Source organism: Aythya ferina (genome assembly GCF_964211825.1).
Source record: "Aythya ferina genome assembly, chromosome: 15".
Taxonomy (NCBI): Eukaryota; Metazoa; Chordata; class Aves; order Anseriformes; family Anatidae; genus Aythya; species Aythya ferina.
This window is the reverse complement of record NC_140314.1, coordinates 7,412,414-7,437,632: the sequence shown is the minus strand read 5'-3', so window position 1 is coordinate 7,437,632 and position 25,219 is coordinate 7,412,414. Positions and strand designations below refer to the sequence as shown.

Sequence of the window (25,219 nt, the reverse complement as noted above, 5' to 3'; positions counted from 1 at the left end):
AGCCATATACCAGTGCCTGTTTAAGAACCAAAAACAAACAGCAAAAACAAAAAAATAACCCAACCCTCAAGATATGAGCTGTGGTTTCCTAGGGAACTACCCAAATACTTTTTTTTTTTTTTTTTCCCTTCAACTTAAAATCAAAAACAGGCATGAAAATTAGTTTAATTCATCTAGCAATGCCTTAAGATTCTGTTAAAATGCTGTGTGAGGTTTTTGGTTCTGTGCAAGGAATGATTACCTGACTCATTCGTATAAAATGTGTTGTAGAACGTCTTTATCAGCTAATATGGAAGTATGCTATTGGGAAATGCATTTACAGAATGGTGAGAGAGCATGTCTAAACTTGAAATGGAGACAAATCACCCGAAGAATCACAAGGAAACAGGAATTGAGGGTGGAGTTGGTTAGATCCATTGCACTTGTGAAAACAACTTGTGTGTTTGGCAGACTGTCATGATTGCATTTATTGAAAGAGACAGCAATGCCATATAGTAGTATGTTAGAAATCTGTACACAATTCACGTGAGGAGTTCTTCTAGCTAAAGTCCAAAGTGTGCAAGCAGCTTATAGAACATACAAATATTTTGCAAGTTTTGTCCTTTTTGGTCAGTTTCTTTTTACTTTAATCATATCTTCAGAGTTAAATGTTCAAACTTATCTTTTAAATAAATTCTGAAGGAATTCTGAGGGAGAAATAAATTCTGAAGGAACTTCTTAAATTGCTAAATATATTTATATAATACTACATTTATATAATAATTTACATAATACTACATACATGTATATAATTTATATAATATTACATACATGTTTCCTTCTAGGACAAGGAGCTACAGCTGAAGTTTCCTCATCTTTTGTGATTCTGTGTGTATGTACTCTAGTAGTACTGGTAATACTGCTTGTAAACTGTGTCTCCTGCTGCAAAGACCCTGAGATAGATTTCAAGGTAAGCATTTGAACTTACAGATGCTATATACAAGTGGTATTTGCAGATGCAGTCCGATTTCCAGGATACTTATTACTTGTGCTAATACTTTGTGGTTAGTGACACTTTTATTGCCGTACATTTCCTCTTCTGAAGTAGCTGGCAAATGTATTTCTACATGCTGTAAAATACTGTTGCAGCTGGTTAAGTACTTGATCCATGCTGCAGTAAGGATCTTTAATGTCTTTTCAAAATCATTACTATTTATTAGGATCAGTAGCGAAAGTATAGCCCGAGACAATTTTACTGTACAGATTTTTTTTTTGCTGTTTGTTTTCATTTGCTGGGTTTAGTCTGCTTACAGTTTTTAAGATGTTTTAAGATGTTCCTGGCAAATATTATTGAAGATGCATATCCAGTGTCACAAATCTATTGAGGTGTTATCAGAGAACAGTTACTTTTGAAACATCAGTCATTGGTGTTTCTAAATTTGAGTTTTGCTTTCATTTCTGAGGAAAGTCCCTGAAAAACCCTACGTATTTTTGATGAAGTTAGTACTCATTGCTTTAATTCCCTTATTCAGCAATAATTTGAAAACAAGGAATAGAAGTATAAAAAATCTGTCACTGTCTAGAAAAAATGAGTCTCCTTATCATTGCTCATTCAGATGAAATGCTTTAAAAACTACAATTATTTTTTTTTTCAGCTTTTCAGATGGTTTCTTTTAATATTAGTAGGTTATCTCACTTAAAAACGAAGCCCTTTGTAATGGGTCATATTTTACCTTCAGGTGGTTATTTCATTGTAGTCAAGTTTATGTATTCAGATAAGAAACTAAAAGAAATGTATTAGTGCTATTTTTAAGACACTAGTTTGAGTACTAATTTTTTATTTCAGGAATTTGAAGATAACTTTGATGATGAAATAGATTTTACACCTCCAGCAGAAGATACTCCATCAGTTCAGTCTCCAGCAGAAGTTTTTACTCTTTCAGTTCCCAGTATTGCTTTACCGACTCCCTCCCAGTTTCCATCTCGCGCAGGTAAAATAGACTTTTTAAGTTTAACTGTTACAGATTGAATTAAACTGAGTTAATTAACCCTACATTTTTGTAGGGTATAGTGTGAAATTCCTTAAAATATAACTTCCAGCAGGTGCTGTATATACTAGCTTAAAAGACTGAAACTGGCTTAAATCTGTTTAGACTGCTTCCTTTATATATCTACATGCATAAAGGGTTTGAAATGCTCTAGGGATGTCAGTGGCTTCCATGCTTTAGTAGTTGTCATCGTGGCTGAGTTGTCAATGGACTTTAGACATTAGTCTTAAATGGAAGCAAGAGTGAATCTCTTACTTGGCAGCAGTGCTACTGTTTCAGCTGTATCCCTTTCTTAATACCACTGTAAGAGAGAGAATGCTGCTCAATCTCTTCCATAGTATAGAGTCTATCCTTGTTTCTGTTGATCCTCTGCCAAGGTCTTTGTCTTGCTTTCTTTCCTTTGCCTCTCTATACTCTTTATGCAAAGTATTTTTAGTCAGAAAATGTCCTCCTTCTAGATGGTAGCTGTAAGTAGGGCAGTTGGACTGAAGAGTAAAGCAGTCAACCCTTTTCTCTTAAAATGGTAACTCTATAACTATAAATGTTAAGATATAGAAGCAGTGAGTGTTTTGTTTTTTCTTCTGTTTACGCAGAAATTTGTGTAAGTGTGTAATTTGCTATGTCCCAGTACAGTGTATGATACACTTGTATTGGAATTAGAACTCATTCTTTTTGCTGTCTTACTGAACTTTTTTTTTAAAAAGAGGTTTATGTGTCATAGAGACACATCTTTTGGGTGGGGTGGGTATTCTGGTACAAATGGTTTAGAAGCTGAGAAGTTTTTCTTGAATACTATTGTCACATTACCTTCATACTTCATTTTGTTCATACTACATTTTGTTGTTTAGCATGAATATATATACATGTAAGTGGGAATAAATATTCTAGGAACATGCATTTTTTCCTCAGCGGTTGCTTAACTTTGTCAATCTGAGTGGTTAGCTGCATGTACCATTTGTTTTGTTGTGTATAACAGATGGATCAAAGTCTCAAGTTGCACGTCAGAGTCTAAACTACATCCAGGAAATTGGAAATGGCTGGTTTGGAAAGGTGAGGAGTTCTTTAACGTTGTACTTCAGGTTGAGTTTTCCTCCTAACTAACCAGACTACTCTATTTCCTTTAATATGATGCTCTTTATTTAAAAGAGTTATAATAGCATAAGCCATAGTTGAAATTGTTTACTTGCATGCACTATTTTTAGCTATGATTAGTGCTTCTTTAACTTAAATGCAATTTCTTACCAAAGCCACTATCTAGACATTTCACTTCCATGGGATTAAATTAATATGTTTCTGTTACTACCAATGTTTTCTAGAAAAAAACAACCACTTAAGTAAATAAATGGTCTTCACAAAAAGAGATTTTCTGAAAGCTGATGTGTTGATCAATTGTCAAGATTTATTAAGTATGTGTGTTTAATTATCAGAGCTCTACATGTGTTGACAAGCCAGAAAATCTTCCATGCACCATGTTTTTAGCTCTTTTTTCTTTCGTAGAGAAACTCAATTTTTTACTGATTTAAAGACAACGGTTATCATTTTTCAGGTTCTGCTTGGAGAGATCTATACAGGCACTAGTGTGGCAAGAGTGATAGTGAAAGAATTGAAGGCAAGTGCAGGTCTCAAGGAGCAAGAACAGTTTTTAAGAAATGGAGAACCATACTAGTAAGTAAACTGTAACTAGGTTATCTTAAATACTTTCATACTATTGCTTATGACTTGCAAAAATATTTGTTCAGTGTTACTGTCTCTGTTTGCCCTGCCTTACAAATTAAAGTCTTGTCTTATGAAAATATAGTTGATTCAAAGTGACAAAATACAAGTTTGCTTAGATGTAAGCTCTTTGTATAAATGTGTTTGGTAATTATTTGTTCATGATTGGGAAACGTACTTGGTTTGGTTTATCAGATTTTATTCTGCTATATGGAGAAATCCTGAAGCTATCATTGTCTAATTACTTGAGTTTAAGAAGTGAGATTTAAATCTTGTAATTGAATTTTGTATTGGAAGTAAGAGAACTGGCAACACTCTGTTATCAGATGCACTTAAATTTCTTTAAAATTCCCCTATTCAAAAAAATGAACACAGCATAGTGCTAAAAACTAAATTTGTACAGGTAGCTTGCAATTGGGCTTGTGCAAAAAAAAAATCAGAATTTGTTTGGAACTACTTGCTTGTAGAAATTGAGTCTTTGCCTACTAGAAAGGTACTTGATACATTAAAGGTATTCTAATTTCTCTTCTCATATTTTGATTGGAATAGAGAGTACTGTAGTTTACCAGGTATACTTTTGTGTGGCTTACCTTGCCTGAATATGCTACAGATGCTTTCTAATGTTCTAGTTACCTTTGCAAATAGCCTTAAATTGTTGGCGGTTGTCAGAGGAATTCTCATACCTTCTGCTGCATTGGCACGAGTATTTTTGAAGCAATTTAGAAAAAGAAACTCATCTGGCAGGGAGCTAGCCTGGCTAAAAAAAGGGTTTAGCTTTTAGCCAGATCAGTTCCTCAAGTGTAGTTCACGAACCAGTTGCATGCATGAACACTTATTTTTGGTATAAGGGAGTGGTGGGGGTGGTTGGATAGGTGCGACTTTTTTTGTGGCTGTGCTGTTTTAGTGGTTTTGAGAGCCTCTGAGTTTCAGCTGCTCTTGATGATATGCTGCAGCAATACAAAGTAAAGGTGCAAAGAGAATCTGTGGCTGGATACTCACACCTTCTGTTCATTCTGCCCCCGATTATGTTTTTAAATTTACAGTTGAGATTTCAGTGTGTTATGTTATACTGCGAATAATGTATACTGTAATCTTTCTGACTTAACTGTATTATCACTCCCAGCATTCTTCAGCATCCAAATGTTCTCCAGTGCATTGGGCAGTGTGTGGAAGCCATTCCTTACCTCCTAGTTTTTGAGTTCTGTGACTTGGTAAGTGCATTTGTACAAAAGGCTGTGGTTATTTTTCTGTTCTGTAAATTTTATGTAGTATATTTATTGCCCTTCAGGCATGAAACTATTCTTACTTTTCTTTTGGGGGATTTCTTTTTTTTTTTGAATAACAGAATTTCAGAAAGGATACTTTTTTTAGTTTAGAGACAGACTGCAGAAGTGTTTTTTTATTTTTAGAATTTCTATGATGAATAAAGGATTTATGTTCTTGTAGAATGTTCTGAGGAAAAAACTACTTGTTCTTTCTTTGATATGATTTGTTAGTGTCTTTCAGTCTAACTACATCATGTAACAAGGAGGCTGGAAGGAAAAATGATGCTTTTTATTGCAGTCAAGTATCATGCATGTGCTCGGTCTCATCCTAAATTTTACTTGCTGTCTGTGGAACCTTAATTTGTTTTTAATATGACTTCTGTGAAAATAACTTAGGAAACTGAAAGAACTTCCTCCCTCTTGCCTCTTCCCCTCCAGTGTACCCAAATTTTACCTGTGCTGTGCAGCTAAAATGCAGTGGTGGGCTAATCTCCAGAACCTGTAATGGGTGTGCTCCAACAGTTGGAGTTTTAAGTATCATCCTGTGCTCTTCCTGATCCTTTCTGTTACTGTACTTCTATTATTCCTACTTTCTTATTCTTTTATCTCCCTACTTCCATCTCTTCCCACCCCAGGCATCTACCTGTTGTGCTTCCTGAACACCTAAATAAATGCTAAGGGCACAGTGAACGGTGTTCTTATTGCTTTCTGTTCTGTTGTTAGTGCCACAAAGGCCACAGGAGATAGGAAGGGTAGTTGCAAAAAAACAGTGCTCAGCCACTGCATTCTTGAGCATGTGTTGGCCTTTACATAACCTTTGTGAGGAAGGAGGTGGTATGCATGTATGGAAACTGCGCTGTGCCCAGTACACACAGAATCTTAAGAAACTAAGATTTGGATATGGCAATGGTTCCATGGTCTGGAAAGACTTGAATTGCTTTATTGTAGTGTAATACAACATTAAAAAAAAAAAATACAAACCCAGAACTCCAGGTGGTTATCAAAATTTAGGCTTAATTACTGCTTTTAAATCTGTGGCCTAGGTATTAGTGAAAACAGTTTGTTGAGAAATGTCAAGGCAGAAGTGAACTCAGGAGTGTTTTTTTTTTTTGAACCCTGGCAGGCAGCTCAGTACCACGCAGCTGCTTGCTCGCTCTCCCCAGGTAGGAAGGGAAAAGAATCAGAAAGGTAAAAGTGTGAGAACACGTGGGGTAAGATAGAAACAGTTTACTAGGCAAAGCAAAAGCTGTGTGCACAAGCAAAGCAAAACAAAGAATTTGTTTGCTACTTCCCATCAACAGGCAGGTGTTCAGCTGCTTCCAGGACAGGAGGGCTCATCACCTGTAACAGTTTCTTGGGATGACCAACACCATTCCTTAGAACATCCCTCCCCTTCTTCTCTTTACCCCATCTTTCATTTCTGCGCATGACACAACGTGGTATGGAATATCCCTTTGGTCAGGCTGGGTCACCTGTCCTGGCTGTGTCCCCTTGTGAACTTCTTGCGGACCCCCAGGCTCCTCGCTGGCAGGGCAGCATGAGAAGTGAAAATAGCCTTAGCTCTGTGTAAACACTGCTCTACCACAGCTGAAACCATGGGTGTGTTATCACCACTATTTTCATCAGAAAACCAAAATGCAGCCTTGTGTGAGCCTCTGTGCAGAAAATTATTTGTCCCAGCTGAAATCATGACTTTGCTACTAAGAAATCTTGAAGAAGTAGAAATAGTTTGTACTTATAGAATTCAATATAGTCCTTCTTAACCTGCTTCACTACTACAGTATTTTCTTTTAACCTCAGGTACACAAATACAGTTCTAGTTCCACCAGTTGCCTCAGGCGATTAAATAAAAGTGAATGTGAAGAACTTTGAGGTTTTTTGAGAATCATCAGTTAATCTGTGATGTTAAATAATCATATTTTTCATTACTGCTCTTTTGCTCAAATTTACTATCTGTGGTAAATTAATGAGGTGAAAATGCTGATAAAATCATTCTTTTTCTATATGGGAGAAAGGCCTGAACTTTTAAAATGATTGATCAAAGTGAAATGTTCAATTTTTGGTTAAGAATGGAAAAGTGGTTCCCTAAAGTTAAGTAGATTTTTTTTTCAATGTGCAGAAATGGAATACTTCTTACTGATTTTAAACCAGCTATTCAAGTTGTAGTTTCTTTTAAAAGGACCCTTGAAAAAGAACTGTATTTTATAGGCTTTGTTAGTAGATATACATAAAAATATTTAATCAGATTTAACTGCTGCCATGTTTTTAAATAGTTACATTTTTTAATCTCTCTTTGAATTTGGAGTAACTTTTAAAGATTGCCCTACTTTAAGTATATATTAAAAAAAAATCCTTGTTTGCCTGATGATTAGTGCCAAAAGTCGTCATGGAAAGGATTTTATTTAAGCAGATAAAATCGATTTTTGCTTTAACTGGGGGCAGTAAGCTTGACAGCCAAAATGGTATTTTTACAAATTTGAATGTAGTCAGATATTCATTGGAATGGAAAATAAATGTATATACTGACTTCTATTCCAAGTGAACTAAAGCTTGTTTTTTAGAAAATTACATATTGTAGGGAGTTAAGCATGACTTTCATACTGAAAGCCCCGGCTCACTTAAGGACTTTTTATTTCGTAGACCTGAGTATGTCATAGAGATCATAGTATTTTATTCATTGTGCACACAGATATACAGGGGCTCGGCAGACAAAACAGTATTCACTTTAAATAGTTTCATGCAACGACTGAGATGAGCACGCTGTTAGCTCAGTTATTGCTGTGTCACCAACTTCTGCTGTAGTCCTAGGGCCTAGTGTGGGAGGGAGCAATATTGAAGAGGGGGGAGTGGAGCGACACAGCGAGGGGGGAAATGTCAAGGAAGCCAGACAGCACCATTTGGAATAGAAGGTATGACCAGATAGCTTCCTTTAGTACTTCTGCTGTTTTAGTAGACTTTCAGCAGGCTAATACTCTAGAAGTTGCTCTTAATATGGTGGCTGGAATTGCAGCTACTTGGGTTTCTCAGGGTTTTAGCACGTGACACCAAAGGGTGGTAGGCTCTTTTGTACCTCTTTTCTGAAACTGGGTAATAGTGAGTTTCAGTTTCCAGGTTCCTTGGCACTGAAAGGTCTTGGTCAGAGGCACTGGAAACTAGCGCAGAGATACCAGAGCCAACTGTCACTGGAGTGGTACTGAATGTCATGTGGGCTAAATTACTTGTTTGCCTGGCCATATAAACGCATTTTTGTTACACAGTGTTGTATGCACAGTAACTATATTTGCTAGCATTTAGCCTATTTTGTAGTGTAATCCAACTTGCTGTGTGTCCCTTGCTTTAAAGAACTGGGCAAGAAGCAAGGGAGGTCAGTTGAATTTAAGTTGTTCAAGCACTTACGTGTTAATTGTCCTTTGCTTTTGTTACAATTGTTTAAATTCTTTAACTGGTAAATACAAAATGAAATGGTCAATAAGTCCTTAAAAGATTCTGTGTTAGTTTTAGTATGTTAGACGTCTTCTATGAATAGCTAACTAGCCACTGTTAAAAGCTGTAGAATGGTGCCAGGTTAAAAATAGTGGTAGCTGGCTTATTAACTTCAACGGATCACTCAGTCATGTGTGGCCAGCGTTTTGTCAGCACAGCAACTCTTCTAGTAGTTTGACATAATTTATGAGTAAAGGAAAGTTATTCAAATGTGGATGTAGCATCTATATGGTGAGCGTGATTTGCCTATCAAATAGTTGTTGCAGAAGTTTCTTATATCTTGCAATTCCCTGAGCAGATGAGATCAGCAGGATGCAGTATTCACCCAGAATGCCCTGTAGCTTGCTGCAGGGATGTGGTTGTTAGTGAAAGGTGTCTGCCTGCAGTGGTTGGTTCTTTCTTATTTGGCCTGTTTCTGATTACTGCCACTTGAAAACATTATCTTCAAATAAAATAAAAATCTTAGCAATGAAAACTTCTTAACCAAAGTTTTCAACAAACCAGTTTAACAATCGTAGTTAATAGCAATGAAAGAGGCAAATACTGCATATATTAATATTATGTAGTTTTAAAGAGGAAAAAATGGGCAGTTGACAGTACATGGCAGCTCCAGAAATCATGTCTGTTGGGTTCAAAGACTTCTTATTCCCAGAAATGTTTAGGCATATGTACATAAGAAATATTAAACAACTTTCTAGTGGTATAAGCTTGGCCTATACATAGCATACACCACTTTCAGGTATTTGAAAAGCAGTGATGTCGGGTACGTATATGGTGAAGCAATGCTGAAGCAGGGAGGCAGGGGTAGTATTTTTAGTTTTCTTAATTATGTGGTATTATGTGACTTGGCAGGTAGCTTTCCAACTTGGTAAAAAGTGTTGAGTGGACATAATTTGGTAACCTCTTCACGCTTCTCAAACCCTGTCAGTACCTACTTGTTTAAAAAGTCACCTCAGCAGTTTGGGTGTTCTTATGGACCAAATGTGGAATTTCTGCAAAGCAGAAAGCTGCAGAAAAATTCTGCAGATAAATATGCCCCTGGCTACTGGTTGTTAGAGGAGAAAATAAAATAAAGACTTATTTACAAAGAAGGCTGAACTGATCCTGACTAGAACTGAGAGAGGTGGGAGGGAAGGTAAAAATCTAGTTCTTCACAAATTCCCAGGAGAAAAGGGATGATGTAGTGGCAGAACAAGTGGAGCCTTCTTTAAGAATGATTACTGAGCTTTTTATTTTCAGGTGTCCGAGCAGTGAATTTTGCAGAACTGTGTTTCCGCTGACATGTATAAGCTTTGATACTTAAAAAGCTCTGCATTAAAAAACTCTGTCCAATAAAGAGCCATTGTGTGGCTCAAAATCGGGAATACTACTGATGTGTCACTACTGTCAGTTTGTAGACAGGGAGGCATCACAGAATAATTCAAGCTGGAAGGGACATCAGTAGGTCTTCAGTTCAACCTCCTGCTCAAAGCAGCATCAGCCTTGGGGGCAGACTGGGTTGCTCAGGGCTTTGGCCAGGTAGGTTTTCGAAAACATCCAAGAGTGGAAACTGCATGGTTTCTCTGGGCAACCTGCTCTGCTGCTCAGGTGTCCTTACCAGGAAAACAATTTTCCTTATGCTTAGTCTGAACTTCTGTGTTGATGCCTGCCGTCTCATCCTTCTGCTGTGTTCCGCATGGCTTCATAAGCACTGGGCAGCTGCTAGCAGGTGCCCCTGTGGTTTCTCCTTCTCCAGGCTGAATTAGCCAGGGTAAAATGATCTGATCCCGACAGTCCTGGTGACCCTCTGCTGAGCTTGTTGCAGTCTTTCTCTCTGGTTCTTGGGCAGCCACTGCTGGATACAGGACCTAAATGTGGTATAACAAACATGGGGGAGAAGGGAGTAATTCTTTCCTTGGTCTCCTGGATACAGACCTATTGATGTAGCCCAGAATGCTGCTTGCAGTCTTTGCTTCCAGGGAGTACAGGTGTTTGATGTTCAGCTTGCTGTCTACCAAGAGCCCTGGTCCCCTTTGGCAGAGCTGCTGTCCAGCTGGTTGGTCCTCAGTCTGCATTGTTGCAAGGGCTTTTTACTTTCCAGGTGTAAGGCTTCGCGTTTGTCATTCTAGAATTTCATAAGGTTTCATTTGCCCCTTCTTCCAGCCTGTCCGGGTCCATCTTGGTGTCAGTCCAGCACTGGAGTGCATTCATTGATATGAAGGAATGTCCTCTTAAACCAGTACCAAAAAAAAAAAAAAAAAGCTATATTTTAACTTTGATTGTTGCTCTTAATAGGATGAGGAAAACAGAACCTGTGTGGCTCAAGATGCTGGATTTAATACAACTTGCATTTCCTATAAATACATGTCTACATGAATTATTTACTAAATAAGGGAATTATTTACTAAATAAAGGATGCCGCATAGCACTGCTGTTACTAAGTCTTTTAAAAATTAAAAAGTAATTCCTTGGCACATTTCAGGCATCTTAAGAACTTAATCCACCTGGGACAAACTGTGAGTAACCAGTTGCTGTTTCAAGGGATGACGGCAGTTTCACAGGATCGTTTGACTTTGTACAGCAGCGTGCTGCCATCTAGAGTCAGTTAAACTGGATTTTTGTACTTCATTAGGCTATGCAATTGAGAATCTATGATACGAACGCTGTTCATCTTATTCTTTGGAATTCTGTTCTCGTTAATCTGCACTAGCAAGGCAGAAAGGGAAGTGTGTGTTTGTGTATTTATACACATGTATGAGTCAGTGTGGTATTAAAGCTGTAATTGCAAGACGTAATAACATTTATGGAGACTTTTTTTAAAAAACACAATTCTGTAGGATGCAAATACTGAAATGTTGCCTAATTAGTAGCTGAAAACAGGATAAAGAGAATGTGATGAAGGTTTCTACAACATCAAACAGTCTTAGAGCTTATACATTTTTTGCCACAAAGTGGTATTAGCTCTACCTACTAGCTCTGTAGTGTAAGTAGCGTGTATAAAGCAGATGAAGACTGAATAGTTGCTTACAAGTACTGTTGGATCTGTTCTTGTTTTAAAACAAATTAAAATTGTTTATTTTAATAATAAAATAAGTATTTTATTATTAAAATAATAATAAATTATTTTATTATTATTTTAATAATAGTGTCTGCTTTTTAGCAGACCCTTCATCCCATTTCTTATTTTATTAAATACTGTAACTCGGATTTGTGACTCTCCAGTCAACTAGTTCTTAGGTATCACTGCACTATTAGATGTCTGTGTGGTGCATTGCAATCTACTGCTTGAATTAAGAGAACTGTAAATTGTCACTTTTAATTAGCCATATTAAGGAGAAATTGGATGCTTTAGTTACAGCTTTGTAATGTACAGGAACATCAGAAGAACAGAAATTTAGCGATCTTTCATTCTTTTCCGAAGATAACGCTTCTTAGCCAGTGCAAAGACTGCTGCCTTGTGTATTTGATCTCAGACTTTTCAGTCTTCTTCCTAGTCCAAAGTTTAGGCACGGTTGGTGTGTACAGTTATAGCCCAGTATGTTATGCTGGTGAAATAAGTTGTGATGTATTTTGTAGTCCTGATACAATAAATTTTCTTCAAAAACAAAAACAATTTTTGAAATCTTCTGGTAAACTTGCAGGAAGGCTGCAATTTAAATAATAATAAAAATATAGAAGCGGTAGGTTAAAAGTTGTGTACAAATGAAAGTAAGAACAGTGGCATAAGAAACTTGTTCTCTTACCTTTCTTGGATTTTCCTACACAGGAAAAGCAAGACTGGAAGATGCTTGACAACTCCCAGTTATTTTTCCATCTGTTTCAAAACTTTTTTTTTTTTTTTTTTTTTGTAATTTATGGAGTGCTTCTGTAGGATTGTAAGTTGTATGGATGCTGATCAGCAGTGCCTAGGTTCAACAAAACTACAGCCATCTTCTGGTGCCTGAATGATGGGAGTGGGCTGTGTCATGGTCTTTTAATATCTAAAGCTCTCGTGAGCTGGCAATGTCTAAAACAGTTTTCTGTGCTCTCTTCCTTCCATCCCCTTGCATCTGCCAAACAGACAACTGCTGATGGGGAGCAATTGAAATTGATCACATCTAAAAAAAAAAAACAAACAAACAAAAAAAACCACCACAGAAGCTCATCACATTTTTAATGGAAAGTATTATTGTATGACAGTTATGTTTTATGTGGCAGTGTGATTTAGATTATTAACTCCTAAATGATGTGATTAAAAACCCTTAAAAGGACAGTACCATATGCCTTACATGACTTCTTATACAAGTGATGACTGAAACTTAAGGAGATTCTTTATTAAGCACAAATCTATTTATAACTAGTACTAACCTTGTTCACTGGTAAATAAGTAACATAATTAGTTAGCTGGCTCTTCATAAAGTATTTTTTAGATTCACCTAATACACAAGGCTAAGTATTTACAACTTCTTTTACAGGGTGACCTAAAAACTTATATTTGCAACGAGCAGGACCACATTAAAGGAGATTCACAAATAATGCTGCTACAGAGAATGGCATGTGAGATTGCTGCTGGACTTGCTGTAATGCATAAGCATAATTTTGTGCATAGGTACGTTTTCCAGAAAAGTTACTCTTTGTTATGGTGCACTCCAAAAATCATGTAGGTGTTTTCATTCAGATCGGCACATTTTAAAGACACTAGTTTAATAGATTTTCATCTAATTTACATATCCTATGTCAGGAAGGTGTGATGCTTTTGAAGATGCTAATTTAACTGCAGTGATAAGGTCTTACAGTCCTTGTGCAACTGTAAGCTGATCACCTTCTTTTTATGTGATCTGCAGACTGCAGAACACAGCCTACTGCTAGGCCAATCCAGAAGATGTAGTTGTTTGATTAATTCTTGCACAAGTTAAGTTTGTTTTGTTGGGGGTATGTGTGTTAGGGGTTGGGGGGATAAAACTAAAATGTTGTTAGAATCAATCTTTTGGACTGTGTTTTTGTAGATTATAGCAATTTAGAATTTTTGTAATCCATTACCTTTGTTACTAAAAATGGAAAAAAAAAGTTGCTACTCTTTTAATATGGTAAGGGAGAAGCTGACTTAAATTGAAAAATCTGACTGAAGTAGGTGATCTCTTGCTAAAGCACTGTTTATCTTCAGTGTCTCTTAATCTAAAGTAATGGAGCTAGTCAGATCAAAATGGGAGAACAATTTCATTTTAGTGGTGGGGGAAGGCCTGGATTTCTTTATTTTATTAAAAGATGATGCAGTTACTACTGAAACAATGGCAGTAGTTTTAACAGGTAAGAAAAATGCAGTCATGAAACTCAGTGCTCTGAACTATGACAAAAAATTTTTTTTTGCTTTAATTGTAAAGTTGTTAAGGAGCTGGAGACATCAAGTTTGACTTGTAATGTTATATTAGAGTACTTGCTCTCCGGACATGGCTTACCTGATGAAACCTGATATATCTCAGGATAGTTTATTCTGTGTGGGTATTGGGTCAGCCTGTTCTTTGCTGTAGAAACAGCACCTGTATCATCCCTTCCAGCATGTTAGGAATTTGCTGGTCAATGCGTTGTACTACTTTGAGAAAGCGGAGACCTTGCGTTCAAGGAGAAGCTGAACTTCAGTCTTAAAAAGTGCATGTGTAAAACAACAAAACCCTAAGAAATCCCCCAATCCTAGACTCAGCTGGTGCCAGATAAGCAGAGCTTTTAACCTGTTTAACAATTTCAAGTTACTTGAAGGTAGTTCCAGTTGTACCTTCTAAACTGAGTGATCACTGTTCCTTGTATTGCAGCAACGTAGCTTTGTAGGTATTAAATTTAACAGCGTGTTTTCAGTGAAGTACAGTTAAAACTTGATAAATAGTTATTCTTTGGATCTCCAAATTATCACTGTAAATGTTTACTTCTAGCAGCACTATCCTGATGCTGTCAGAGTAAGTGGTAAAGCTCCAGCATCAGTGATTTTGTTGTTAGTGGTAAATTCTAGCAGCTAAACTTTATCTTCTCTTCTGGGATATTTATTTAAATAGTATAATACAAGTTGGAAAGCTTTGGAGCGTACTTGAAGGTTACAAATGTTTCTGACCCATGAGGTTCAACGGTTCTCAAAGTGGAAAAAAAACTTACTCTTTTGAAGTAGGGAAATTGTATGGTTTTCAGACCATCTACACTTCAGAGACTACTTTTTTAAAATCTACACAGAAGCAATGGTAGAATTCTTCCAGTGCACTTAATTGCCTAGTACCCTTCTGTGGAACTGAGAAGCAAAATATTTGAGCAGTTAGCATGTGGAACTCTTTGCTGTCATGGCTATAGTTTCATAGTAAGCATGCAGTTTCATTAAACTTGCATAGATTTGAGTTTGCACGATGGGATTTCTAAAAAAGATTCTTGCTATTATTATAGCAACACTGCTGGCTATGAGTACTTGTCTGGTTTATAGTGGAAACTGGAAATGTATATTCAAGAGCTTTTTTGTTCCTTTATTAAAGGAACTTTTATGAAACATGATTTCTTCTGATGGTCTTTCTCAAAGACTATGTATAGTTCTAGTTCAAATGTAACATGTGGCTCTGTTATTTAGAGGAACTTATATGTGTGTTTAATATATTACTGGTTGCTTACTGTGAGTGAAGAGTGACAGAACTACGGTGTCTGCAGTTTTCTAGTGAAATTGGGAATCAATTGTTGCTTTATATATATTCTTAAAACTTGATGAAAATACAAGCAACAGAAGAACTATCTTCACGTTTAGTTTGAATCAAAATTGTGCTTTTCAAATGAATCTCCCTACTGTTGCCAGTTACTGTGCCTGGGCTTGTATTGAGTTGATCTTCTGGAGTGCATGGACTGGTTTAACTATTCAAAGAGAATCAGAGAGGTAGCTTCAGGTGCATGCTTAACTTGCTTCAGCTTTTATGAGCCTTTTGGTCTATGGGACCAGGCTACAGCTCATCTGAATAAAATAACTGAAGTGTATATAGTGTGGATATTGAATGCTTAGCACTAGTTATTTCGTATTACTAATCTGCACCTGCCACTTGGCTACTGTAACCTGTAAATGTGTGTATTTTTGATTATTTTTGTAAAATTTGGTGGCTTTTTTTATTTGATACTTCAAGCTGTGGTCTGAGTCTTCTGAATAGTGTTACTTCTTTTAACCCACTTGTCTTATTTTTAATTGAAGACTTCTTGGTTTGTTCTTACTATTTATTTGTTTGCCTTTGCAGTGACTTGGCCTTACGAAATTGCTTTCTTACATCAGATTTAAATGTCAAAGTAGGAGATTATGGTATAGGATTCAGTAGATATAAGGTAAGTTAATTGGTAATGTACGTTAAATTTAATGTACGTTACATTTTTTTTTTCTTGAAGGATTTGAAAGCCTGAGATTATAACAAGCATATTATAAGGTCGCGAACTGATCCCAGATAGTCCTTTTTATCTTTCTGAATAGTGAACTTCTCAGAGTAACAGGCAAAGAACTGTAGCAAGGTCATGTAATGGAATAAACGATCTTTCCAGAAATGGAGTTCTTGCTTATAGAAGTTTCTGGTTAAATTTATGTTGTATGTCATGTTGTGCAGTAGCCCTAAAATAATAATTTTGGCAGGTGCTATGCCAAAAAATTTGAATATTCTAAGAAGGGAAAAATGCTATCAAATTGGTTAATGAAAATGTTCAAAATACTTAAATATACCAAGAAAGTGAAAAATGCAAAGTGTTCAAAGTTTTGAGTACCAAACATTAAACAAAAATTGATATTCAATTTTATTGTATACAAGAAATGGATTTCTTGGATGCCTTTTTTCTCTAGCTTTATTCTCTTCTACTTTGGTAAAATTAGATTACTTTTTTAGTTCTCATTTTACACATAGTGATCACATAAAAACAGATTAGGGAAAAAGGATAGTCAACTTCTGGAAGTTGTCCCGATGTTTGTTCAGTCTTTCTGTTTGTTTGTCGATAATATAGGAAGATTATATTGAGACAGATGAGAAGAAACTCGTTCCTCTCCGATGGACTGCACCTGAGTTAATAACAAGTTTTCAAGACAGACTGTTATCAGCAGAGCAAAATAAATACAGTAACATATGGTATGTAGTAAATAATAGTTTGAGAGAGATTTTGGAATACATTTTCAAATGTTATATAAAGGAGTAAATATTTATGATTGGCCTGATGCAGTGCTTTTTTTTTTTTATTTTATCAGATGTACAGTAGGTTAATCTCTACAAATCTGAAACTATCTTGCTTTGGAAAGTTGCCTAAAAAATTGTTGCGAGAACAATTAGATTAAGAGAAATGTATAGCAGAAGAATAGACGTTTATACTAATAAAATATTTATTTAATTTGCCAAATTCCTTCAAATGTTTATAAAGGAAGGTATTTTTTTCATTAGTAGCTGTGGATGATGTAACGGAAAATCTTGAGGTAGATGCTACTAGAATCCCATTAAGGTTTGTCTCTGCTACCACAGAGCTTATAGAGAGAGACTAGAGAAAATCCTGAACATTTTTTGAAGTTGCCAAGTTCCACCTCAGTTCTCAAGTCCAGGAAAATTTGGATAATAGAAATCGAGGCTTAGGTTACCATTTCTGAAAACATTGTAGCTAAATTCCTGCTTTTATATTTTAAAGGTATTGAATGATAAACTAGATTTTATTTGCTAATGTAAAACAAGATTCACAGAAAGCGAGATAGATAGAAATGATTTCAATACTTTCTTCCTTGTATCCTTCAAGCAGAGTTCCTCAAATCATACTGTTTATCTAAACTACCAGCAGCCAGAGTCTTAAGCATTCCAAATTGAACCTCAGTGCATTTTATACAAAGCTGCTTTGACTAGGTTTGGACTGGATGATTCCAGAGACCCATTCTGATCTAAATTATTCTATGGTAGTAGAATTTACTGTGTATTTTAGGCAAGAAAAGGTTGCCCAAAGATCTGGATCAGCTCTAAGCACTAAAAATGTGATTAATGTTGTATGTCATATGCATACAGCACTGAGCGAAAACAAGGCTTCTGAGTAGTTCAGATACTGATTTAAAGAAGTCCCAAACAGGTGAGTTTTCTAGTGGTTTGACTCAAAGTGCGGTTTTGTCCAACAGTAGTAGTCTTCAGTGAAGCCATAGTTTTTTTTTGTTCTTGTTTCTCTGTTTTAAATAGGCGTTTCCTACTTTTCTTTAATATGCAGGAGTTTCTTCCATAGATAAGTCACTTGAGTCCTCATTTTGTTATCTTTCTTGGAACTGGCCTTCAAATAACTTTGTTTTTGAGGCTTTTAGCGTTCTGTGAAGCACACTTGAAATGGGTTAACCAATCCTGAAATTATTATGGAGCCACGAGATATTTGGTGGTTCTTGCCTGTTCTTGCATGATCCTTATTTTCTTGAGATCAACTTAGTTCTTAGAACGTACAGTCACTTTGCTGGTCTTTTTTAGGTCCCTGGGTGTAACGTTGTGGGAGCTGTTTGAGAATGCTGCTCAGCCTTACTCAGAATTCTCTGACAGGGAAGTCCTAACCCATGTCATCAAGGAGAAGCAGATTAAACTTTTTAAGCCACATCTGGAACAGCCGTACTCTGATAGATGGTAAACTTTATTTTTTAAATTATTTTTAAAGTTTCTGAGTATGTTTTTCATATTACCTATTTCTCTTAAAAGTATATTGAAATTAAATGTTCCTGGCAAAGGCACCCTATGGAAAATGAAGAGTTGCTATAGATGGAAATTCCTGCCAGTAATACTGCTGTTGCTTTTTATTATTTAGGTACTTGATTTGTTTATAAAATCCTTTTCCTTGTGGAACCTATTGAAAGGTGTTTCTTACTTCTATAGGTATGAAGTTCTGCAGTTCTGCTGGCTACCTCCAGAAAAGAGACCAACAGCAGAAGAAGTGCATAGACTTTTAACTTACCTTCGCATGCAAAGCCAAAGGGACTCAGAGATTGATTTTGAACAGCAGTGGAATGCTCTTAAACCAAACACCTCAAATAGAGAAACAAATAATTCTGCTTTTCCAATTTTAGATCACTTTACAGGAGATAGACTTGGCCATGAAATGGAGGAAGTTCTTACTGTAACTGAAACAAGCCAGGGTCTCAGCTTTGAATATATCTGGGAGGCAGCTAAACATGATCATTTTGATGAATGTGGTCGTGTGAATCCCGATGAAGCAATGGCATACACAAGTATTTTCTTTCCTGTGGAGGTTTTTGAGAGATCACTTTCAGAGCAAGGGCCAGGAGCACAGGATGGAAGCGGTCAGGAAGCATCTCTTGCCGTTCCTGGGGTGTTACCTGTGTTTGATGCACACAAACTTTCTGTTGGAAACGACTACTATATCCAGTTAGAGGAAAAGGGTAGTGGCTGCAGCATGAATTTTGATAACCAATCAGTTGTACTAACTACGGAAGTTGATCAAGAAGCTGTTCAAGAAAAAAGTTCTCATTTCATGGTTCTCAGGGATCTTGATGTTGAAGAATCTAGCACTGATGGGGACTTCTTCCACTACAATACAGATCCTAAAGAGGAATTCTTGCCTGCTAATAGTAGTCCAGAAAGTCCTTTCCAGAATATATTTAATGACATTAACAGATCAGAAGAATTAACGAACAGAAAAGTACTTGGTTTTGCTGAAACAAATAATATTCCTAAAGACTTTAAACTGACTGTTTTAAACTCAAACACAGATGTTACAAATGTCACAGGCTTTGCTGAGAAAGAGCATTCTAGTCATGTTTCTGAAAACAAAGCAGTTTCCCTAGGTGAAAATATTTCTAACCAGTCTGACTTAGTAACTTTAGAAGAACTTTCTGATAACTTCTTATTTCTTCAAGAGAAAAACTTATTAACAGGGATATTGTCTAACAAAACCAGCAGTGATTTCGGGCAAAAACCAGAAACTGTTCTAAAAAGTATGTTGGAAACCTCACATAGAAACTCTGTAGAGTCTGAGCCTGTGTTGGCTGAAAATGCACAGGTCTCTTCTTTAGTATGTGAAAATTTTGGAACCATGAAAGATGAAAATTGTAATCCACTAACAACAGATAAAGATATGAATTCTCAGTCTCAGACGACTGTAGAGATGCAGGCATCCTCTAGTCCGTCTGCAGCCTGTAAGTTGCATGATAAATGTACAAATCTTCCTTATTTGAAGGATGAGGGAAAACTTTCAAATGTGGAAGTCAGCCAAGTCTTGTCCTGTAACACTGATACTCTTTGTCAAGAAGAGCTGTCCAGTAATACAAAAAACAATAATGTTGGAAATGATCCATATTATGGTGCTGCTGTTAAAACAGACGGGAGTGATGTACAAATGAAACAGGGAATACTTCCCAAGTCTGAAGTAGTTTTTAATAGGGAAAAATCCAATCAGGAAGATACAGAAAGAGACTTGCAAAGTAATTCTCCCATATTAAAAAAAGGTGATTTGTCAGAGGAAAGACAAGAAACGTTAAATCATTTTGAGAATTGTAAGGATGTTTCAGAAGAGGTGACCTTAATTTCTGTTGCTACTTCAGATTGCACAAGTCAGGATAGTCTTTTGGAAGACAGCCCATCTCCTGTACAGCCTGTAGAACAAGCCTTAGAGACACCTGACTCTTTGGATTCTTTAGATGTAAATGAGGTTTTAGAATCTTTACAGGCTCAAAGTCCTCAGAAACTTTTACCACCTGATAAGCCTGCTGACAGTGGCTATGAAACAGAGAATCTGGAGTCTCCAGAATGGACTTCCCATATTGCTGTTGAGGATGCTTCTAATGCAGATACTGATAACTGTGGTGTCAGTGAGAGCAATGCGAATGATTTACCTTCTAATCCAGTCATAATTGTTTCAGAAGCAGCAGCTTGTTTAGATGCAGTAAACAATTTTGAAATAACCCCGGAGGTTTTTGTGGGTGGGAATCAAAACTCGTATAGAGACTCTGCCTATTTCTCTGATAATGATTCTGAGCCAGATAAAAAAACAGAAGAGACTGTAAATCTATCAAGAGAGGCTATGTGTATCACTTCTGCAAATAAAGGAGAAAATAATACTAAAAAGGATTATTGTTTTGAAGAGAGAGAGCAAAAGCATGACCTAAGAAATAACCAGGATACCAGTAATCAAAGTACAAAACCAGAACTGAATCACAAGACAGAGATGCAAGAGATGGATGTAAGGATACAGAGGAGTCCTGACGAGTGGACTGAGGCAACTCTGAATTCCCTGGAAATATCAATGGAAAATAACCTAAGGGATGAAATAAAGCTGTCAGAGTCTTCCCATAAAAGTGTCTCTTGTGTTGGCACTAATACTTCAGAACTTTTTTCACACAGAGACTTGAAGTCTGTGCATAACATACACAATCCTTTAGATTCAAGTAACAGTGAGAAGTCCTTCTATCACGTTGAAGGACAGAAGTTGAAAGAGCCAGATATTGAAGGAAAATACCTTGGCAAACTTGATGTTACTGGAATGCTTGATTTAGAAGATGGCGATGATGCGGATGAGGAAGATGAAAACAGTGATTCTGAGGATGACATGAGGACTTTTCATATGCATAGTCTGAGTTCTGACAGTGAAGATGAAACTGTTCATCAAGTACCTGAGATACTTACTGACAAGGATGATGGAAAGCATCTGAGAAGCTTGTTGAAACTTCCAAAGCCTCTTAATGAAAGGCAACATGAGCACTGGAAAAATGAGAAAAAGGCTGTAACTTTCTTTGATGATGTCACGGTCTATTTGTTTGATCAGGTATCATTTTTTTAATTACTAAGTAAAGTTGTTTTTTTTTTTTTTTAAACAAGACACGGTAAATAACTTACTGGTATATATGGGCACATTGTTACAAGATCACTTTCTTGTCTTGGCATCTTGTTTGTGATGTATTTGTATTCTGTATGTAAAGAAACTTTTTTTCTTGGTTAGGTGCAGTTTTGTGATGATAGAATAGCAGCAGGGACTTGAAGTGTAGTTTTGCTTTGGACAGGTTTGCTTGCCAAGTCCTAAATTTCCACTGCCTTTGGAACCTTGCCTGTGTATGCACTGGATGAAACCTGTTTTTTAGCGATGTTTTACTGATGCATGTAAGCTGTGCTGAATTTGAATGAGAGACAGCATTATGCACTAGATTTTATTAATAATTTTATTTATCAGAATGTTGTTGTAACTTTATAGAAGTGGTTTATCTGTTTAATGAATTTGAGGACTTACGGTTTAAGTTCAAATGTCTTTATAATAAAAATAAAAACTGAGTCCTGCATTATTTAGCATTAATTTACCTTAAGGTATAATCAAAGATGAGAGCAGTAGTTAGATAACAGTGTTGCTTTTTATTAATACAATGTTATTCAAGTTCAGTAAAATGATACTGATCTGCTTATAAAATTCAAGGTTAGTTTTGTTTCCCTATTTGCTTTATCAATTTTTAAGCTTCTTTAACTTGATACAAAGGGGATTGTATTTTAACGTTACAGAAACTGAACTAGTACAGTCAGTTTAAAAGAACAGTGACATTGTCAGGCACACTAGGGCTCATTGTCTTTTGGAATAGAAAACACAGGTATGTATTTGTTTTTCTGTCCTCTGTAGAATAGTAATCCTGTTGTTGGAGGGAAAAGAAAAAATAAGCTGTGTTAAACTACTTAGTTGTCAAACTCATTTATTATAGTAACTGATAAAATGTTGGCTGCTTCAAATACCAGTCCTACAGTGTGTCTCTTTATCCTGAAGCATAAAGGGTTAAAAAAAAAAAAAAAGTAAAATGTTGGGAGATGGGGACTATATAAGACTTTTCCAGAGTAGAAAAAAATCCCTGCCTGTGTATTGCGATAAGTGGACTGTTTTCTGTGCAAATGGAAGATACTTTAGTGTTGTTCTTAGGGCATATGAGACCTTTTTATATGATAAATGACATAAATAGTCACTTCTGCATTCAGTTTAACATAGATTTGATGCAACTTTTTTTGAAAATGGAGGTGTATTTATATGCTTGATGTACATCTCAAAGTTCTGTTGTGTGGTAATAACTGAGAGCTTGCAGACCATTTATTTTCATAGTAGATTTGATGAGGAAAGCAAAGTATTTTTGGAAAGCTAGCATCCAACTGCATGTATGCATGGTGTATATGAAAGAGTTAACCAAACTGTTTTGTTTGCATTAGGAAACACCAACTAAGGAGCTGGGAAACCGTGTAGCAGACTTGAATGGTGAAGGCTCTCACAGAACTCCTGCTCCACCTTCGGGTTTTAGCTACTTAAACAGATTCACAAATTCAGAAAGCTCAACAGATGAAGAAGGTACTTAAATATATTTATATGCAGCAGGGGTTGAGAATATTTTATGCATAGTTTTTAATGAAGTGTCACTTAAAATACATCTTTTGTATGTTCAGTGTACCGTACTGGCTTCAGTTTTATATCCAAAGCAAATACTTCAGCTAGGCTTGGATGCTAGTGTTACTGTTTATCAAAGCTTGAGAGAAAATGCTGTTTGACATGTAGTGGCTATCTTGAGAGGCAAACAAATTACAGGCAACAAATCTTTGTGGCCTCCTGGACTAGAACACACTTGGCTCAAGATGATTTTTTTTGAGTTGGAGAGGAGGTCTGGATGCTATGGCATTCCAGCACTTCTAGACCTCTGTGCTCTTGTGACTTGATAAAGACTTTGTACTGTTCAAAGCTGCATTCAATAAAACAAAGGAAAGCAAATAATTTTCTTTAGCAGATTTTTTTTTTCAGAATTGCAAGCATGTATGAGCTCGGCATTCTCTAAGCTGAGTTTTGCATCTGGGGAGGTGCTGCGCACCTCTTTTTCAAATGCAGTCTTGTAATGGCTGTCAGTTCGCTTGCTGTTCCAGACCATTTTTTTTTTTTCTGTCCAGTCTCTACCCTCTGTGTGTATGCTTGTTGTGGATTAACAGATGGGAAGGCAGCTAAATGCCACACAGCCTCTTGCTCACATCTCTCCCACCCTTAAGGGGATAGTGAAAGATGAAGGAAAAGTAAAAGCAAGTGAAAAGTGACAGCAACCTGTGCGACAAGGCAAAAATTGTTTACTAAGTGAAGAAGAGGAGGAACAAAGAAAGAAAACAAATAGTGCAAAATCAATCACTTACCACCTCACCAAGGTAGACAGATGCCTAGCCAGTTCCTGAGCAAAAAAGGGCCAACTTCCCAATCTCTTATCCTCTCTATTTTATTGCTGAGCATGCTGTCATGTGGCACGGAATATCTTTTTTGTTTGTCTCATCTGCCTGATTCTGTCCTCTCCCAACTTCTTGTGCATGCCCAATATATCCAGTGGTGGTAGGGTGAGGAGAGGGCAGAGTGAGGAAAAATAGAAGGCCTTGATACTGTGCAAACACTGGCCAGTAGTTTAAAATATGTTACCGGCATTGTTGTGTTCACAAATCTAAAGCACAGCAGCAAATGAAGAAAATGAACTCCACTGCAGCCAGACTCAGTTCAATATGTAAACTACCAACCAGGGTTCTCCTTCCTTGCTCCCCCATTACTACATACGAGATGCAAGGATTTAGTCTCCTCCCTGTCCCCACAGCCAGTCACTCCCAAAGGAGTCAGTGTTATTTCAACATTTCTGTTTTAGGATGCTGTAAATAATATTTCCTTAAACTGCATTGGATTATGTTAGGTCTATACAATGCTTCTGAGAAAAATTGTCTATATTCTTAGCCTGGGAATCTATAGGTTTCCATCAGGAGGTCCTCAGGACGTGCATTTAAATCTTTTTGTGTATAATGTGTTTTATACTGGTATCCATAAACACAATCTAAATCCTAGCACTGTGAAGTGCTTTAAAAATACTTCTTTATTCATTTTATATTAATTTCTGCAATAGACTTTGCCTGTGTTAACTATTTCTGTTCTGTGCTTTGAAAGCTGGCATTCTCCAGCTCCTCTCAGACTGAAGGTTGTAATTTCTAATTCTGGTGAGTGTCAATAACAGCAAGTACAAAAATAAAATTTTCTATACAGCAGAGGACAGGGTCAAGGTTAATGTTTTTAAGGCTGTGTTATGCTTTTGAGTGCTGTGTATCAAAAGCCTCAAGTTTAGATTTTGCTTCCAAAATTCATTGGTAACCTCTGTAACTCTGTGATAAATGTTATTCCTTTTGACTCTTAAGAGATCTTGTATGAAAAGTTACTACAGGTTCCTTTTGGGTTAATGTAGTCTTGCAGGACTTGCTTTTAAAATTATATATGGCTTTATATTACTCTAAATTGCTTTTTTGTTTTTTTTGTTTTTTTTTCCTTCTTCCTCCAAGGTGGCGGTTTTGAATGGGATGATGACTTCTCTTCTCCAGAACCATCCTTTATATCAAAGGCAGCTAATAGCCTTATTAGCTCTAAACCACCTCTTCAGTCAAAATACTTCTCTCCACCTCCACCCACCCGGACTTCTGAACAGAACTGGTCACATTCATCCCCATATTCTAGATTCTCTATCTCTCCTGCAAACATGGCAAGCTTTTCCCTTACACATCTTACAGATTCAGATATAGAGCAAGGAGGTAGGTGATTTAGTTAATTATTTTGAAACTAAATATTGAAAGCTTCATGCAAAGATGTGAGTAATGTAGATGACAAATCTTTTTCTTTGATAAATACTTAGTTTATAAATACATTGTTAATGCTGTAGAAGTTATGTCTGGTCTTATATTTCAGTAAGACAGACCTTTCCATTTAGGTTGAGATTAATTGCATCCACATTGCTACAAACGTACGGCTCTACATTTTCTG

General features: G+C 36.5%; 1 protein-coding gene and 1 long non-coding RNA gene across 2 annotated transcripts in view; one reads left to right on the top strand and one right to left on the bottom strand.

Moving 5' to 3' along the window:
• Positions 1-25,219, top strand: part of LMTK2 (lemur tyrosine kinase 2) — a 42,873-nt gene that overhangs the window by 12,787 nt on the left and 4,867 nt on the right. Inside the window, exons 2-13 of the mRNA XM_084536524.1 lie at positions 825-949; positions 1,826-1,970; positions 3,004-3,077; positions 3,574-3,692; positions 4,864-4,951; positions 12,922-13,055; positions 15,691-15,775; positions 16,436-16,557; positions 17,908-18,057; positions 18,304-21,208; positions 22,618-22,753; positions 24,745-24,990. Coding sequence (XP_084392650.1) covers positions 825-949; positions 1,826-1,970; positions 3,004-3,077; positions 3,574-3,692; positions 4,864-4,951; positions 12,922-13,055; positions 15,691-15,775; positions 16,436-16,557; positions 17,908-18,057; positions 18,304-21,208; positions 22,618-22,753; positions 24,745-24,990 — 4,329 coding nt within the window. The remainder of the gene's footprint in view (positions 1-824; positions 950-1,825; positions 1,971-3,003; positions 3,078-3,573; positions 3,693-4,863; positions 4,952-12,921; positions 13,056-15,690; positions 15,776-16,435; positions 16,558-17,907; positions 18,058-18,303; positions 21,209-22,617; positions 22,754-24,744; positions 24,991-25,219) is intronic.
• On the bottom strand, positions 16,351-23,728 carry LOC311444989. Its single transcript, XR_014698154.1, has 3 exons — positions 23,575-23,728; positions 21,070-21,144; positions 16,351-16,490 (listed from the first exon to the last, which is right to left on the bottom strand). It is a non-coding gene; the product is annotated as an uncharacterized lncRNA (long non-coding RNA).